The following is a 20,137-nucleotide window of genomic DNA, read 5'->3' on the forward strand; positions in this document are numbered from 1 at the left end:
GGCCTAAGGAGTTGTGACTATAAAATAATTAGCTATAAGTTGTAGAAATTTATAAGGTTTATTCTTTCTCGTCTAATTAATGATAAAAAATTTTGCTCTTGAAATCAGCTGTAAAGAATGAAACAACAAAAAGTTTGACTTGTAATGGCTGCAGTGAAAATGATATTTTGTTTTAATTTTTGGTAAATAACTCTTAAACGAATAAATGAATCCAATTGAACTTTTGCATGAATATTTATTAGAGTTTTTTTTATTAATATATGTAAATTTTGATTTAAGTCGCAATGCTATTTTCTAGTCAAATTTGCAAGTAAGTATTGTAAAATGCGATTTTGTGTAAAGATCAAAGGAGAAGACAAAAAATAGCTATACTTTTAAAGAAATTGTGCTTAAATTTACACAGATATAATCAAACATAGCAATAGAACAATCTATGAAATTGAAATGCTTTGAGATCATGCGATGTGTCGCGTCGTGATTACATTCATTTAACAAATTTTCAGATCCTTGTTTTGTTATCCCTGTGAAATAGATTCTTTTGGGGCTATGCAGTTCCCTAAACGTTCCACGTTTACAGCAGTTAAATTTGACGACGACGTCGTCAGTCAATCGCGGTAATTTAGAGTCTTTCGTATCAAATGTCACGTCATCATCGCCGTGAAATCGAAAGGCGAATCTAGATCTCATGGGTATGAGACGCGCTCGGAATCGAATTACAAGCGCGGAGTCTCGCGGAGTCACTCTCTCTTTCTCTTTCTCTCTCTCGTCGACTCCGCAAATAAAGAGCTCGCCTCTCCTCGCGCGCCAGAGAGAGAGAGAGAGAGAGAGAGAGAGAGAGAGAGAGAGAGAGAGAGAGAGAATGTGCGCATTTTGAATGCACCGCTCGGACTAATTCCTCGCCTAAGGGCCGACAATCGTGTCGTTAAGGTGTGTCAAGTGTCCCCGGGCGACGTAACGACGATACTATTCAACGCGGTTGGACAATGCGCTTGTTAAAAACCGCACGCAGAAACCTAACCGAACGCGTACGTGCCACGGAGAAGGGGAGAAATCGTTTTCGCGGAGCTCAAAACCGCAAAACCGCTTCCTGAGGCTACGCGAGGCCCGCGTCGCGGAGGGATGAGGGGGGAGGGTGTCCTCCCCCGCGTCGAGAACCGGGCCCCCCCCCCCAACGAATAAAAACGGCGGCACTTATGAAAACGAGGGCACTCGCGTGACGCAACGCGAGCCTCTCTTATCTGCGCTCGCCTAAGGATCCCAGTCTCGTTTCGTCCAGCTCGGTCGTGAACGGCCTCAAATCCTTCACCGTACGAAAAGGAGAAGGTGACGCCTGTTGTCGAATGAATAGATCAAGAAAATTATGACAATTACTCTTGTGGTCTTGTCTTGAAGGCGCAAAGGAGCGTTCGTGAGGGACGAGGATTCTGGTCGAACAATAAAGCGCGTGCTTTCAGCCCTTTCAAATGAATGTAACGAACGTTTTGTTGGAAAATTGTCGACATAAATATTACCATTTTAAATGCAATATTTTACGAGTAAATTTACTTTTATTTTAATTGTCGAATTTATTAAAACTCAGTAGAGCGATAGAAAAATAAGTAGACACTTTTTCATGGGCGACCATTTAAAAAGTGAAATTAGCCCGTGAAAATCTGTTAAGTTTTTGTTCTTTAGCTACCTGAACAAAGCACGATAACATAATTTATAAGTGTACAAAATGTATACAGAATTTATCGGTGGAAGAGAAAGTACGTGTCTGTTATGTTTAACTGCTTCTCTACAAGTTACTGACAAGTAATCTTCGCCAAGTGACATAAAGGTACGTTTACATAAAGATGGGAATCTATTTTATGTAACAACAGTGTATCGAACGACAGCGAAAGATGAGAGTATATATTTCTCGAAAATTTATTTTTGTACATTCCAACATCACCAGCTGTCTTTTCAATCAGTGAACGAACAGAAAATGAGTATTTCAGTGCTGCCATTAATCACAACGTTCTTTAATATAATTAAGTATCGGCGCGAATCAATTTTCATAGACTTTAGGATGCTTGGTATCCAAATATAATCTTGCTGGTTAGAATCTCAAATATTCGTGTCTCACGCTTTCTAGGACCCATCAATTTTGCACCGATCATCAATTAATTAATCCTCGCTTTAATGGAAGTGTCTGCGTAACTCTTTTACGTATGTATATATGTAATTATGATAAATTATTGATAATATAAGTATAAGACCCGCCGATCAATTTCGGTGTTTGTCTGGCAGCGTTTTATTATCACGTTGTATTATCTATTCGCGCGATTCTCAGATTAATATCGTGCCGGTCAGTCGCCACATAAGACACGCGAGGATCCCGCAGATCTGACTGGACGCGAAGAACTGGTACGCAGGTGTTTGCCACGCGGTTAGAGCCAATAATACGTGAATTCCCGCGTAGACCGCCAGGATCGTCAGGCACAGAAAAAGAGGCGACACCATCGTCAACGTCAGTCCGTAAAGTCTCATCATAATCGTGCACGTCACGTCGCTCAGATACCTCGGTGCTCGATAAGCCGGTGTCCTCGCAGCTGTTTCCCTCGCGGAGGATATTGTCTCCGTCGGAATCGGCGGTTCGACCTTCCTCGGGAGTATTGGCTCGCTCTTCCGTTCGGTTCTCGGTCTCGACGGTCCTCCGAGCACCTCCAGTCCCCTCGGCGACAGGATTTGGTCTATGATCGCAGGGACGTCGGTTTTTTTGACTCGGGACGTTTTCGGGATTCTGATCACGGTGATTTTGGTGGAGGATGAGGATTTGGAGATCGAGGTGTCGTCGTCCATCGAGGTCACCGATATGTCTGTCTTCAGAGACTTTAGCAGCGCCATTTGAGAAAATTCATCCGGCGAGGGTGCATCTATTCCTGGCGTGGCAACCCCGGCCACATCGGGCTTCGGACGATGACGATGATGACGATGATGACGGTGATGATGGTGGTGATGATGAGCCTTCAGTGGATTGCACGGACCTGGACACACCATTGGCCGACCTTGACAGGCATGTCGGGGTGGATCCGTCATTCTCAATCTTCTCTGCGTTGCGTTCGATCAAGTCTCTGCGCTCGGCCCGGGAATAATTAGATCAGAATTATAGCGAACGCGCGCTGTGAAGTCATATCAGGAATTTGCATACACGTAACGCGGTATTCTCCCGAACGGCGAATAGCGAGGGATCTTATGTTACACCGCGTGTTCATCGTATCACGTTTCACATAATTCGCGATTACGCAATAAATATTACGAAGCGAAATGGCGCGATTGCGTTTCAGAATGAGCAGTATTTCTCGGTCTCCCTCGTGCCCCAGCACTTTCAGCGATAAACCAAGCTTTTCACTGTGAAAAAAATCGCTATTGACGTATCTGACCGTATGATCACATGAAAATTGCCCGGCGTTCTTCCACGAGGCGCCGTGTAAATCACGGGCGTGAGTTCATTGCATGCGGCCGTAACGAGGACGTACATTGAGTGAGTGAGAGCTCCCCTCGGAAACTCAGGGAGGGAAGAGGAGACGAAGGCTACACTGCTTTTCCCTGCTATGTCAGCGGGAAATTTTGAGTGCGCCTTTGCATTGTCGACGGAGGCGCGTTCTCCGACGCTTCTCGAAGTGGTGAAAGGTCAACTGCAGACGCGATCGGTTTCGAGGACTTGAAGAGCTTTGTGTGACGAAGCCCGAGAAATCCGAGGATGTTTCCTTCGATTGAAACTGCCTGTAGTTAATCATTAAATCGTTAAATTTGGTTTACGATTGAGTGAAATATTGTTGAAGAAGAAATATGAAAAAAATATTAATGAAGGATAATATATAAATAAAGAGTGAATAAAGAGATTCGACATTTTCTTGTTTCTGTGAGAAATGAATGAGCCCTTAGGTCCGCGCCGCTTAGAAAAGAGGGTGAGCAAGATTATAAAATTTAAAAGAGCATTTTAAGCAGAAAGCTATACTGCACGCGCGGTGAAACGTTTACGTCGCTGAGGAAAACTTGTTGCAGGCACTGTGTTCTATAATTAATAACTTCTACCGTTGCGAGACTACAACGATCGTGAAAGCGGTCACGAAGTGCAAAGGTTTTACCTTGATTTTGCTACGTCATTTTGCGATTACTAGGTTACGTACGCCAGATATCAATCTGGCCACTCGATAAAGATCGAGACTCGCTTTTGTTTGTCGCTTTGAAATTTAGAATTCATCACGTTTCACAAATGTATGTAATTATATAGCCATAATTAGATTCAAATTTAGTTTCTTTCCCTTCTGCTTTTAAACGATTCAATATGATTTTGTGTTCAAAGTAATTAGAGAGATAATTAAAAATTCTGTTTACGGAATGTAATTCGTTTACCTAAATAAATTCTCAATTATTGGGATCGAATTTATTGCATTATTTTTTTGTCATCATACAAGTTTCTGCATGTGCATTTTATCGCAGACGGATGTTTCCGACGTGCCGGGTATCCTTCACCGGACTTAAATCCGAGGGTCGTTACGCTGTGTTGATGGACATTATACCAGTCGACAACAAGAGGTATCGGTACGCCTATCATCGTAGCTGCTGGCTGGAAGCCGGCAAAGCGGATCCGCCGGCGCCGGCGCGGCTTTACGTTCACCCCGACTCACCCTTTACCGGCGAGCAATTGCGGAAACAGGTCGTCTCCTTTGAGAAAGTCAAGCTGACGAACAACGACATGGACAAGCACGGCCAGGTGAGAGAACTATCTAAATCTACCACCCACAATCAACGACACAATCGAGTGTCTATACGAGTTCAATTCTAGCAGCAGCACATCTACAAGCCTTTAAAATTAAATGAAAATTAATCGCGAAGAAATACTGATATCTTTATATTGCATTGTTTTCTTATATTTATATATTTCTGTAGCGTAAAATTTGATGTAAATTTTTTAAAATAAGGTAACAAGATTGCAATTTTTATTAGCTATTGTTCACCGAAAAATATCAATTCTACTCTATTAGGAACAACGATTATTCAATTTACTTTTTCTTTTTTAGCAAGCAACGTTTATTTTTGAAAATATTTTCTTGATAATTGTCCTAAAACATATTTATTAAAAGTTTTAGAGAAACTTATTAACGTATTTAATGTACTAAAAATAAAGAATTTATACTCTTTTGAAGAATAGTATAAAATGTTATCACAGAAAAGTCAAAATGGCACTAATCATATTCTATACAAGATAATTGTATACGATCAGAATATTCTACACAAATATATTGTACACAAAAAATTGTACGTGAAAAAACTGTGCATAAGTATTATCTTTGCACACGGATATATTGTACGTAGAAAAATTGTCCACATATCTGTGTGCAATTTTTAATTCAAGAATTATTTTGTATAGAATATGATTAGTGCCGACAAAATAATAAGCAAATTGAATTTTTGCTTTAACTAAATATTCTTGATTAAAGTACTAGAGTTTAGTTTAAAAAAAATTTGATGCTTAGCGTGAAATACTTGAAATAAGTAACATTTATTTAATTCATAAGTAATTTCCATTACGTATTTTTCTGTGTGTACATAGAAGTTTATTTGAACTAAATATTACTTGTCTCAAGTAAATAATGAGTGTGTTTTAAGACTATTATCAAGAATTATATTCTTTGTAAAGATAACTATACTTAAAGGCAGAGACTAAAAATCGAAAGATTGAATAATCGTTTTTCTTAACATCCTTCTGCGTTTGCTTACAATGCAAATAGCTGTCAATTCATGTTATGATTTTTAAAATAAGACATTTGTGCGATTCAAATCACGCGATTTTTTAAACACCTATCGCGCACTCGACGCAATCTAGGGAGTCAAGTTCGGCGTCAAAACGGTTAAACATTCACGCGTCGCCAACGAAGCGTGCAAGATCGACCACCGTTCCCCCATGTATAATCTTCGTGGAATAATTTTGCAAGATTTTCCTCCTCCGGCGGCCCGCGCGCAGAAATTGTCGGCGATAAGGTGCTTCATGCACCTCGGCCATTACGCCGTTCTGTAATTTGCGCCTGCCTTTCAGCGGATGCGTAATTCCTGGGCCGCGCGGCGTATCTCCCCTTTATTTCGGAGTTTAGCGCACAATGGCCGCCGGACGCGAAATGTCGGAACCGTTGGACATGCTACCGCTATTACGTGACGCGGGAAACCCCCCCCGCTCTTCCCCTCGCGTTCGATTACCCCTCGCCCCGGGGATATATAATCCGCCAATATAACACCGTCGATGATTATATTCAAATTTTAAAGAAATTTCTGGCTCGAGAAAATCATTTCAAAGAGACCCCCGTATAGCTTAAGGATTTACTTGGCAACAATTTCGATTGATCTTCTGTACGACTCGTTTTGAAACACAATTTTTAATTTGTCGAGCATTTTAAATTGGAGCATTGTTAAAATAACAGTCAATTTAAACACGAACAACGCCTCATTTGAATAGGCTTTTATTTTAACAATGAAGAATCGTCGCCTTCGTAAATCTGACAGCTGCGAACGGGCGATCTGCGGGTCAGTTTAACGTACGACGTTGGCGATGCTCGCGTAGTGTCGTTTTTCACGCCCTCATATCAATTCTCTCGGCCTCCTCTCGTTCTCGCGCCCGCGCGATCGTTGACGGATCCTTGAGTGCCTCTCGCGCGCGCGCGCATCGAAAATGGCCTCGTAAAACGAATGCGCCGGGACATCACCCCATCAGGGTGGGCTTATCATCGGCGCGGGTCGTTAATCGTGGGCGTCGATGTTGCCCCATGGAACGTAATATTCCATTCTTGCCGTTGTCGACGTCGCGTCGCGTCGCTGGCCGATCGATGACGGGACAATCTCTCGCCGTTCGCGTATCTCATCAAAAATATGATCTGCAAAGTGATCGGGCAAAATTTAAAGTTACGCGTGAAAGTAATAAAGCGACTCGAGCGGAGACTGATGAATTTTTTTAATAAGACGTAAATCACCCGAGAAAAAAATAACAGACGAGCTGTTTACACGTGATGGTGAGGATTAAGGGAACGAAAATCCCGCCGCGAGAATCGCGACCGATCGACTATAATTTCGAGCGTTTACTACACGCAAAGTCGTCGCGCTGATATTAAGAAGAAAATTTCAGGTTGCGCGCGCGCGCGAGACCACACAGCGATAAAACGCCGACTCTCCTTTCGCGAGATAAAGAGGCAGGCGCGAAATCGCTGCGCGATAATGAAAAGTTGAAGTTCATGGGAAAGAGGCGGAGTAACGGCGCTCTCGGCGGCAGAACTCGCGAATTACAACGGGACATGTTGTTAATTGAATAGTTAGTCTTAACAGACGAGTAATTTTCGATCGTATCAAATCGAAAAATATTTTACACACGCGCGCGCGTTTTCTTTCTTAAAACTGTTTATATGAAATTTACACGATGGTTTAGGTGAAGTGTCTAAAAGGTCTGGCTAGATTCGGGTTCGAAAATAATTATGTAGAACGCTCAAGCATGAGCTGCAAAAAGTTTTGACATTCTAGCAATCAGTTTGGTTGTTTTACACAATTATTTTGATGGTCTGACAAAATTATATTTTCAGATCTGTAGCTAGCTAAACTTTTAGACACACGTCAACAAAACCGTCCTTTCCGTATATTTATGTGAAAAGAATCGAGTATAATATACTTATAAAATAATTCTAAGAAGTATTAAACAAATACTTTTACTAACAATATTGTTGAGCTATTGCATTCATGGAAAAATTTATAATAAAAGTGACAACTGTGCAAGCTATATATATGTACAATTAATGTATATAGTTCAATAAACTATGTTATATGATACGATTTTTTGTCTGAATGCGGAACTTCAAGTCGGCGGACTATTTTTTTTTTTCGGATCAGAATATGCCTCGTTAATTATTATGATAGCAAAAATATTATTACGGTTCTCTCTTGTGCATTTATAGCTTTTGTACGGAAGTTTTCAATGATACTCGTTATTATAGAGAGGCGGTCGGATGGTAAAATGAAATAAACACCTTAACAAATTTCGTGACTGACGATGTGGTTTAATTCGCGAGTGAATAATACGCACGTCGATTTTTCGTCGATGCGTTTTCCTGCTTATTAACGTGGGAATTCGAAACCGCGTAGAGAATAAATGTACGAATTTACGGCGTAATTCCCACCTTTACCGCGAGAAATGGCGATAAACCCGCGCGAAACTTAATATTCCGCTATCTCTCCCGACGTTCCGTTGTAAACGTTCGATAAAAGTTAATCCTCAGCCTGAAATATCTCTTTTATTCCTTAATTGGAAACACGCGTGTTTCACGCGTGTCCCGCGTGGACGAGGAACGATATTGAGATTGCTAAAACCGAGATATATCGAGTTCGTTAAAAACAATGTTACTTGTAACGTTCGATACAAATAATGTTAACGAGATGATAAAATCTTTTCGGGAGACAATTTTACGCCCAAATTTTTAGAGATCGTAAAGACTCGCCATATTGAATTGATTTCCGATGCTACGACTTTTATTGAAATTCTCGCGATTAATCCTAAATCGATGTACAATATCGCATTCTACATTGAAAAAAAAAAAAAAAAATACCAGATTGAAATAAATATTTTTTGAAATAGTACCAAGCAGAAGTTTTATAAAAAATAAATATTTATTTTTTATAAAACTTCTGCTTGGTATTATTTCAAAAGATATTTATTTACTATATTTTTTTAGTGTAATAATCCTGCAAATAATTACAACAATCGCCGAAACGTTTTTAATCGCTCAACTCGACAATTATTAACGTCTCAAAAGAAGATTTTATTTCACCAAAAAAACGACGGTCCCTTCTCTTTTCTTTACGCTACTCTATTTACCGCAAATTCACCACTAAATACCGTCGGGGGGGTTAATCCTCGAGCGACAATCGAGGGAATCCCCCGCTCCGGGTTTCGGGAAATGTCACGGTCTCTCGCGACCGTAAAAACTGGGACTCTATGGGGAGCAGGACGGGATCGCGCGGTCGCCTCCTCTCGGGAGGAGGGTGCAGCGGGCCACCGGGCGACAGGAAGGACAGAATAGGGGGACTCTGCGCTAGCTTGGGAGCATGCTCATAATGTTGCCGGTATTATAGGCGGTCTGCGGCCGGTGTCGTAGGTGGTGGGTACAGTAGGCAGCGGTGTACGAAGACGGTGTTGCCTATAAGCTAATAAATTGAACGGATGTTTGCCCCGAGCTTTTGTCATGATGATCACGGGTAGCCCACGCCCGGCCCCGTCGAGCACCTTTTGAATCTCTCTCGAGACAGGCTCCAACCGTTTCCCGCCTCGCCTCCCCCCGGTGGGTCTTTCTCTCTCTCTATCGCCCTCGAACGACGACCCGGACGCGTGTAAACGCGCCCGTGAATGCTTTTCGGAGCTTTATCCGCGAGAGAGGAGGATAAATCGTTAGAAATGATAATCACGATGGGCGATTTCCTGTCTCTTCGCCGCGAATATTCTCGTTCCTTTTTTTTCCCCCCTTTGCCTGTTTCCTTTTCTTTTCCTTTCCTCCTCTTCCCCTTTACGCGATTTACTCGGATGACTCGGATAACTTTTGCGATCACGGGTACTTGAACGTCGCCGAGCGAACACGAACGCGGGCTCCATTAATCCCTCGATTTAATGCCACGCGTTTTGTTAACCTTGCGAAATCTAGCGAAAGATCGCGAGCTCGGTGCTCTCGCTGAATAGAAATGAATATGTTCACGAAACAGTGAAATCAATTACCCTCCGTATCTAATGTTCGTTCTTTCCTTTCTTCCCCGGTCGTTGTAAACGCGTTTGTCTCGTTTAATCCGCTTTTCATTGAATCACACACGCGCAATCTTCATGTAATTGCACGCAGTCAATGGCGTTCTACGTATAAATCAACGTGACATTAGATACGAGAGGGGAAGATTATTAACAGTTCTCGCCTGGATATCGCCGTCTCCACTTAATGCTTTACACATGCGTTATCTTTAATGGCGGTATCGGCCGTCCGGTATCGCAATGCTCGGTCGCGAGATGCTCGCTCATTGATACCGCTCGTAAAAGTAGTCATAATACACGTCAGTATATGAATTCTACGGTCTGCCCCGTCGTCGAGTGGGCGAATACGCAAATATAAACTGTCAATAAGCATAAAATAACAAGTAGGTTCGAGATAGAGAGAGAGAGAGAGAGAGGGAGGGGGGAGGGCTCTCGTCTTGAGAAATCGAGACGGCCGACGCGCGCTTTTCGAGATGTTTGAGGCTCAATCGTTCTTGCAACAATCTTTTCAAATACGTTTTGATTCCCCGTCACGGTCGATTTGCGTTGAACTGCGATCGGAAACAATTCGTAAGTGCAGTCGGCTCCGAAAGGAAGAGGAAAAAGAAAAGAATTGAGAGGCAGAAACGAAAGGGGATCGCTGCCGAGGGGAGGAAGGAGATCGAAGGGGGAGTCTCGAGGCTTCGTGACCGGAGGGGGGCAGCGGGAACCCGGTCGGTCGTATCCGGGCAATTGCCAAACACCCTGTTGTACGCGCGCAGAGAAACACTGGCGCGAGGAACGGAGAACAGACACGCCGGTTGAAAGCGGTCGGTCGGGCCGGGCGAAGCCACGCAACGCGCCAGTCAACTCAACTCGACGACTCGAGTGGTAGGGAACATTCCTTCGCTACGGCCACTATTTCATCGTTTCGTATGACGCGATATTATAAGACCCCCGCCTGCGCGACTCGCCGCTACTACACGGTGGTCCAAAAGCGGTCATCCACCTGCCGGGTTCTCGCCCGTTCGCTCGATCGCGTTCGAACGCCTCCGGATCTCTCTTTCCTCGCGGTCTTTTCCCCTACGAGAAATGCGGACCGTGTATAAAAATTTGCCTTTGCGGCGATTTCTCCCGGAGAGGGGGGGGCTTTTTTTTTACCCTATACCCGGAGCTACCGCTACTTGTTTCCGTTATTGCCGTTAATTCGTTAGCTGCTCTCCTTCATCTAGAATTTATTCGCGCAGCTGTCAGTTCGACGCGCGTTTTTGTGCCGTAGGAACGCGAGTATTAATTCTCCGCTTCCGGTCATATCGTAGCGCCTCCATTACGATCGAGCGTGGCGTGCGCCATGCCAATGCTCGCGTTTTATGGCAGAACGGACGAGTAAAAAGGCCAGACTGCATCTCTCTTCTCATATTTTTCTTATGAAAGTTTCTAATAAATCAAAATTTAATGTAAACTGCTTTATGAATTTTGATTAAGCTGTTGATTCGATTTTTTTATTGGTAAAAATAGAGTCGTTGAACGATCACCAGTAAATGACTGTTTGAGAAAAAGAAATGTTTAAGTAACAAGATTTGAAAATAATAAATTACAAATTAATTGATACTTTGCAAATTTAATTTTTTATACAGATTTGATTGAAATATTTTTTTACTTGAAAATATAATGAATCAAGTTGTTTTTAATCGTCCGTTGATTGCAGTGACGCTTTAAACGTATGAGGAATGCGTGTGTCTGAAAACAGAGAACAATACTACGATTCAGTAGTGATTTCTATCGGTTGCGTTGGGGCAAGTTTCATCTCTCGGTGTGCCGTTCCACCGTTCGGTTTTGAAGAAACCGGTACTTCTCTCTCCGTGCGCGGAAAAGAAGTTACAGCGGGAGAGATGTAAAGTTAATCTCCTTGAAATATCGCGGACGAGAAGGATTTGCCGTAATTACCGGTTGCTCGGTAAACACGCGGATAAAGTGCGCGCGGTGCAACCGCTGATCGACAGGTGGGAAAAACGTAGCGGCGCGATTGTCCTGTACACTCGTTTCTCGAAACTCTCGCGTTGTTACCTCACCTCCTTCCCCCCGTCTCGTCTTTCCCTCCTTCTCCCTCTCGTTTCTTCCTTTTTTTTTTCTTTTTTGATCCCTTTCGCGGTCTTGCCACGGAGAGGAGAAAGTCATTTTCGAGCGACGGAATTTTTACGAGCCGACCGCGGAGAGCGGGCACCGGTGTGTGTCTGTGTGTGTGTGTGTGTGTGTGTGTGTGTGTATTCAAATCTGCAGTGCATAAATAACAGCCAATAAATAAGTACCAACGATGTGCCTATCATATTATACATAATTTAGATAGTTCTGTTGACTGCTATGAGAAGCCTGTTTATGGACAGGTTGATTTTGCAATGACGAATCGCCGAGTTGCGAGACGTTGTTCGAGAGTACTCAGGTCCGACTTGGGACGATTTATTAATTTATAAGTCTAAAAATCTCCAGCAGGGCTGTTTGCGGGCTGTTTGGCAATTTGGCTGTATTTATGTGCCTTATAAATATGTACATTAGAATGTAAATTTACAGATGGATAATATATCGAATGATATAAAATAATATTCAATGCGTCTAATAATTTATTTTTCTGAAATATTATGGCAGTTGCCTACTAACGCATGAGGGAGCGTGCGAGTTAATTTATCCCAGATTTATATATTCCGGCGCGGCATGAAATTGTCAAAGTCCTTGAATGAGAAAAAGGATATCGCGCGCGGCTTGTTATCGTTTTTAATCGATATATATAATCTAACCTGGAAATATATACAGTTGCGGTGTTTAATTAGTCGGCGATAATTGGCCAATTAAACGAGAAGATGAAAAAAGGAGGGAATACGGCGCAGAACAAAACGCCGCGATCGGCTTCTTGCGCTCGCGATGATTGAGTCGAGGAAAGAAACGCGATCGCGGCCTCGCCTCGGCTCGGGAAAAGCGTTCTCACGATCTCGCGAGTCCTCTCGCTCGAGAGGGGGCAAAGTGTTAGGTTTTCTGGCTCGGCTTCCCGCGGGAATGCCCGTGCGGGAATGCCAGAGCGGGGTGCAGGGTTAATGAATCAAAAGTTATGTAAGAAAGAAGAAAAAAAATACAAAGATAAGTTTGTGCGCATCGTCACTCGCGCTTGACCGGCGCATTGGTGTATATTATATTGGTGGCACAACACGTTGCCAAACGGAGCTGATTGTTGTCCCGACAGGTTGCAGCGGGTTGTCCCACACGCGGTGGCGCGCAGAAAACTAATAGGGACACCCCGGGACACCGCAACGCGATCGCCTCTCTCGCCATAAAGTTGCCACCTTCGGAAACAACTTCTCGGCGTCTTCCTCGCTGGAAGTCAGCTCTCTCTCTCTCTCACTCTGGGCGGAATTAAATTCGGATCTCCAGCGACCGGAAACATTATTTGAGCCAACGCCTCTCGGTGCGAACAATAATTCGCGACCCGACGCTTCGCTCGATTATATTTGTCGCGTTTCTTTTTTTTTCTTTATACCTTCGGTTATCCAGGAAATAGAAAGCTTCTTGGATTAGTCCAACGCGGAATGAGATACTTTACGTAAACTTGCGTAATCAATACTTTTCCAAAATCCGCAGATTTTTGAGAATATTTTTTTGCGTGATTTATTCTTGGAAGCGTGGTTTAAAGGGATGCTGGAGTGTCCGTCAAACTTGATCGACAATGTAAGGTCACTATTTATAGAATTTTAGGATTTTGCAATTCTGTGAAGCCAATTCAAAGATATTTTCTAATAAAAAAAATGTCGATAATTTACTCCACTTCAGGACCTCTTTGAGCGAGAAAAGAGAATCGCTCTGCGATTACGCAACGAGACCGAGACAAAACCGTCGGAGGAATCTGAAACGCGCGATAGCGATTTGCGAAACTGCGCGAATTTAATGCGTGTTATAATCAATGAAGTGGCATTGGACGCCTCTCCGCGAGCGAGGTCTCGCTCAATTACGCCTCTGGGCCGTTTAATTAATACGCCTATAATTCGCGGCCTTTGCGTAATTATATACGCTTACAATGTGAGTATCCTGCGTGTGGATCCGGATAATCCACGGCCTGCTCCGAGTATCCGTGGAAGAAGGACAAGGAAAGGGAGTGGAAACGGGACGGAAGGGCAGAGTGAGATCTCGTGAGAAAAGAGGAGAGAAAGAAAACGAAGAATTTCCGTCGCCAACCGAGCTCGCTTTCGCGAGCATTCCAGGTGCTCGCACGCGCGTATGTGTGTGCGTGTGCGTGTGTGTGTGTGTGTGCATACGTATTCTGGACGTCGCGACGCGAAGTTTGTTTTTCGCCTGGCCGCGAGATCACCGCGATATTTTTGAAACTGGTTTAATGCTCGCGACAGGTAGCCGAAGCGCGGTGGGTTTGTCTCGCCTGGTAGTGTGCGACTTGTGCAACACGGCGAATCGCGCGTGTGATGTTAATGCGAAGTTACCGAGGTGAACGCGCACCGCAGATTCCATCGGTTGTTACTCTAAACGTAATTTCCTTTGCGCGACGGACCTTCATCCGTCATTTAGTCTGACTCGCTCGTGACACGCTCGGAAATTTTCGTCCCTACCGCAGTGCGTCTCGGCACCCCGCGATATTTTCCTACAATAAGATTTTAATCAGATTCATACACGGAAAGAACGTGCGTTCGCACGGAAAGAATGTTTTTTTTTTGTTGAAGTATTTAAAAATTTATCTATAGGTAGATTGGAAGTATTTTTTATTAGAACATTAGAATAATTATGTAGGATACACACAAACTGACCTTAAAATATAATTATCATAAATTTTAGGAAAACTCATTATGATATATTTAAAAAAGGATTTATACTTTTTCAAGAAATATAACATTTTATTGAAAAAAAAATCAAAATAATAAGCAAATTAAATATTTGTTTTAATTCAATAGTCGTAACTGAAATATTAAAAATTATTAGGATTTAGAATATATTTTAAATAAGTTTGACACTTCTAATATATGTAAAATAAGTAGTATTAAAAAAATTCAAGTATATTATATTTTTCTATGTACACATAGAAGTTTATTTTAAATAAATATTATTTGTTTTATGTAAATAAGGAGTATTTTAAAATTTTTATCACAATATTCTTTGTAAACATAACTATTAGAGAAGAAAATAAAAATTGAATAATTGCTTTATTTAGCACGAAAATAATATTTTTCTGCATCGCGAATGTAACACAGTTTTTCCGTACGTAAGTAATAATTATATGCTAGACATATGTTTCCAGAATCATTCACTAAAAAAAGTAAAAGTTATTTTACACATTTTTCACAAAATTGTCCAAGTATTTGGAGTCTAAAAATAATACGGTGATCTTTAGATTCTTTTCGCGTCTAAATCCGCAAATCCTTAATTTGTCAGACTTTTAGATCTTCTATCCTCGATTTTTATCGGATTCCTGTGGTATTTACAGTCTTTTAAATCATCACGAATCCCGCTGTGACTGATCTCTCTTCCTTTCATCCGCGGCGGCATTTAAATTTTGATTTTCGCCACAAATCGCGCTACCGGGATATTCAGCCTATCTACTCTATCTTTAGTATACATATCTAGAAACACGTTTGTATTAATTGAGACTCGATTAACGATCGACCTGGCATTCCGTCGTGATTGCTATCTACCGGGCGCGAGGAGAAAAATGCCAATAAATCGCCCGTGTAATGCCGCTATCAACATGTATTACGTGGATGACGTGATCTTTGATAAATCGCCACATGCAAATCACGTCCGAGAGCGGATCGGTTTCTCGGTAGCCTTTCGTGGCTAATTATTACAAATGGACTCTAATCGATTGAACGGAGGAAAAAAGTATTTGCGTCGTTTACGGCACGCAAAGCGAGATTTTTTTTCCGGAAAGCGGTTTTACGCGAGAAACTCGATGATGTGGAAAAGTAGGAAATCTCAAGGAACGACACGACTCTTTCTTGATGAAATTCTATATAAGATTTAAGATGCCTAATGAATTATTGTTCAATGCAAATATCGCATGGATTTTTAAAAATAAAATTTTGGCGATTACGTTGAAAAAAAATTTACTAGATTGAAATAAATATTTTTTCAAAGCAGAAGTTTTGTAAAAAATAAGTAATATTTATTTTTTATAAAACTTCTGCTAGGTACTATTTGAAAAAATGTTTATTTTAATCTAGTAAATTTTTTTTTCAGTGTATTTATTTTTTAAATCTCTCAATTTCTATCTTTAAAAATCTCTGTTAAATTGTTATATTTTGAAATTCATTGATTCAGTTTTTACTCCTTCACATCTTGTTGGTATATAAATTATATTACATTTCCGTATTTTTGATGTTTAAATATTTTTTTGGAAACGATTTGAGACGTGAAATAGCTTGGAATACATCATAATTACCGTTACAGATTAGATGTTTTTCCATTTCTTTACGGAAAAATCGATTTTAGTCGATAGACACTTTCATTTGGCTGTCAGCTGCCCGTCGTAAATTATTCCCCGTGTTCGGCGCCCGGCACTATGTATTCACGGCCATTTATGTATTTATCTTGAACACGGATGATCGTGGTGAGAACACGCTCGATATCGACGAGGTGCGTTCTTACGATTGTAATCTACATTGCGTCGTAAACTCCTACGGATAACAATTTGCGCGGAATAAAACGCGTGTGCCCGCATCCCGGGCCGTCGTCTTCCCGCATCCCGCGCGACGATGCGCAAGATAAATAAATACGTCGGGGGGACGCAATTTGTACACGTCAGGACACCTCATAAGGGCCTTACAATCGACCGGATTGTGAATCAATTGTAACGACGGTGTAATTATTAAAGACTCGGGAAAGACCTACTTTTATTTCTTTTTTTATTTCTTAAGAACGTTGCTACAAAGCGAAAGATTGCGGGATTCCAGCGTGTTCCTTTCACGGCCCGTTGACAATAGCGACTTTTCCGAACGGCCAGGGGCGGTTTGTTCGCACGCGAGTACAACCCGGGAAATCGAGATAATCGAGTTTCCAAACCGGCCAACGCGCTCGCCGGAATAAGTTATCCGATCGGACGTACGCGCGACAGGTTTATCGGGAGGGGCCGTGTCGCGCAGATATGCACGCTGCGTGTGCAACCGATCGTACACATGTATGCATAATACGTGGCCGCGCCTCTGTCCGTTTCGTGTGCGTGTAGCCCGGGCGATCGAAGCCGGTCGCGCGAACGGGACTTAAAAAAGTCAGGGCCGGCGAGAAGGGCCCGAAATGCCCAAAGAGACTCTCTGGCCGGGCCACCTGCAGCCGTTAAGTCTCAACAGTTGCGGCACCGCAGCCGCCTCCATATTTCATATTAGCGATAATATATAAGTCCGGCTACCGTCGCGCTCTTCCTCTCCCTCCGTCTCGCGCCTCCTCTCTCTCTCTCTCTCTCTCTCTCTCTCGCGCGCGCGCGCGCCCTTTTCGGCCTCCGTCTTCTCGCTTCTAGGATCATTCCCGATGTATGCTAACGAGCCCGTCCGACCGGCTCGATTTCGATAATTAGCGGCCCGCCGCTCTCATCGTTTCGAGGTCTATTGAATTCACATCCGTTTCCGAAAGTGTACGTTTGTACAAACGCCACGCGCAAAAGCGACATGAGATACGGGATCTCTTCTAATTTCACGATTCCTCTTTGCTCTTTGCGTAATTTACTCGAAAGCGTAATTTGGATATTCTCACGGATTCTCGCAAGATACGAGTTTCGCGTTTTATCCTCAACGTCTGATTACTCTCTCTCTCTCTCTTTCTCTCTCTGAAGTTAATTTTAATCCGAACCATCTCCCGGATCCTAATCACCCTCTGCGCGTCGCGTCCCGCAAATCGCCCTCCGAAACCAACAAGGCGGAGGCAACGTGGGACGCGATGCGCGCGCGGTTGCTCGCGCGTTACACGATACCGTCGCGGGGAATTTGTTTCGTCGCGCCACATTGTTTCGGACAGGAAATCGATACGAAACTTCGCCCCGGTCGTAGCGCCGCGCGCTATCTACGGAATCTACCTGCGACAGAGCGTCTCTCTTTCTCCCTCTCTCTCTCTCTCTCTCTGTCTGCGGCGGCGGAATTCCCGCTTGAAATTTTAACCCACCTATCTGCGCGACTTCTCCAAGTCATATACCATGCGAGTCGCGAGATATTCTAGAAAAACTTGCGCAATAATGAGACGCGATCGCTATCCGCTCCCATTGGTTCAACGCAAGAGAAATTCAAGGGCCCTGAATCCAAATTCCGTATGGTAACGAGACGGATAACATAATGGTCGCACTTGCTTATTCTCGAGTGAATCTCGCGATCTTGAAATTCAGCTCGGAAGAAATTTTCGGCTAAGGTGAGGCAGATTTAAAATTCGGTAGCGATTATTCTCTCTGTCTCTTTCCGTCCCTCTCTCTCTCTCTCTCTCTCTCTCTCTCTCCCCACGTTGCTATGTCGTTGTGCAAGCGTTTTCTCGATCTCTGTATTTATTATCTCTCGTATCCATTAGGAAGATTACACTGTGGACCACTGTGACCCATTTCTAGAAACGTAAAAGTCAGGCGAGTAAGATAGAGGCGCCCTACCTCTTCCGCGCCGATTATCTACTCGCGATAACTCGGAGCCGCCTCGGACGGGAAAATATATTAACGTGTAATTAAGTATTGAGACACATAGGCTAAATAATTACCCGGTAACTTACGATAATCGGCGACTTAAGGCGCGCGTTCGCGCGGAACATCGTCGCCGATCGCGGTGATAATCGTATTTTATCGTTATGGAGGATATTGCGATACACCGCGCAATTCCCGCTCGCGGAATTCATTACAAGACGATCGTGGGATCTCAATTTTCCGCGCGCAGTCCCGTTGGGAGGAGCGATAATCCAACGGCAGATTTTCTTACTGTTGCAGATCGTGCTGAACTCGATGCACAGGTATCAGCCGAGGATACACCTGGTCCGCTGTAAACACGCCGACGACAACAGCTTGAACATCACCGACCTCCAGAAGGAGGAGCACAAGACGTTTGTCTTCAAGGAGGCCATTTTCACCGCCGTCACGGCGTATCAGAATCAGCTGGTGAGTCCAGACCGCGTCTGGTTGAATAACAGTCGATTTATACACTGCAAGCGTTAACTCTCGACAAGCGAACCGCTTCGAAGAGACCGCTGAATATATCTGCATCCCGAGATTGAGGCCACGGCTCTCGACATGGAGAATTAGTTTCTTGAGATCCTTAATTTTTTCGTGCTACTAAAAAAGATCTTCAGTTGGTCGCATTAAATAGAAACACTTTTCTTTCTTGCTTTCTTTATTACAAATTTTTAATGATGTATTATAATAAGTAATTAAAATAAATTATTAAAATTTACTTCAAATTAAGATATATATATATATACCTTTATTTAACTATGCTACTTATTTAAAAAAAAAAAATTTTTTTTCCCGAAAAATGAATACCATAGTTAAATGGAGGTATTTGTGCTGTAAAACTTTTGTATAAACCATTTTTTAATATTTTGTTTAGTTTACGAGATATATCGAAAAACCGCAAAAATGTTTTCTCAAGTTTGAAAGGTGGTTTGAAAGGTGCAGAAATTATTTTTTACAACACTCTGTGTATTGTAAAAATTCGATATTTTCTGCAATTGTCAGCCTATTGCAGAAATTATTTTTTACAACACTTTGTGTATTGTAAAAATTCGATATTTTCTGCAATTGTCAGCCTATTGCAGAAATTATTTTTTACAATCCTCTGTGTATTGTAAAAATTCGATATTTTCTGCAACACTCTGTGTATTGTAAAAATTCGATATTTTCTGCAATTGTCAGCCTATTGCATTAATTATTTTTTACAACACTCTGTGTATTGTAAAAATTCGATATTTTCTGCAACACTCTGTGTATTGTAAAAATTCGATATTTTCTGCAATTGTCAGCCTATTGCAGAAAATAATTTTTACAATGCTCTGTGTATTGTAAAAATTCGATATTTTCTGCAATTGTCAGCCTATTGCAGAAAATAATTTTTACAATGCTCTGTGTATTGTAAAAATTCGATATTTTCTGCAATTGTCAGCCTATTGCATTAATTATTTTTTACAACACTCTGTGTATTGTAAAAATTCGATATTTTCTGCAACACTCTGTGTATTGTAAAAATTCGATATTTTCTGCAATTGTCAGCCTATTGCAGAAAATAATTTTTACAATGCTCTGTGTATTGTAAAAATTCGATATTTTCTGCAACACTCTGTGTATTGTAAAAATTCGATATTTTCTGCAATTGTCAGCCTATTGCTTAAATTATTTTTTGCAACACTCTGTGTATTGTAAAAATTCGATAT

At 42.2% G+C, this 20,137-nt stretch overlaps 1 protein-coding gene across 1 annotated transcript in view; it reads left to right on the forward strand.

The window, feature by feature from the left end:
* The window catches only part of LOC105828684 (T-box transcription factor TBX20), a 59,519-nt gene that overhangs the window by 21,604 nt on the left and 17,778 nt on the right, over nt 1-20,137 (forward strand). Inside the window, exons 3-4 of the mRNA XM_028192168.2 lie at nt 4,468-4,741; nt 18,702-18,869. Of these exons, the coding sequence (XP_028047969.1) occupies nt 4,468-4,741; nt 18,702-18,869 (442 nt within the window). The remainder of the gene's footprint in view (nt 1-4,467; nt 4,742-18,701; nt 18,870-20,137) is intronic.

Source organism: Monomorium pharaonis, chromosome 1 (genome assembly GCF_013373865.1).
Source record: "Monomorium pharaonis isolate MP-MQ-018 chromosome 1, ASM1337386v2, whole genome shotgun sequence".
NCBI lineage: Eukaryota > Metazoa > Arthropoda > Insecta > Hymenoptera > Formicidae > Monomorium > Monomorium pharaonis.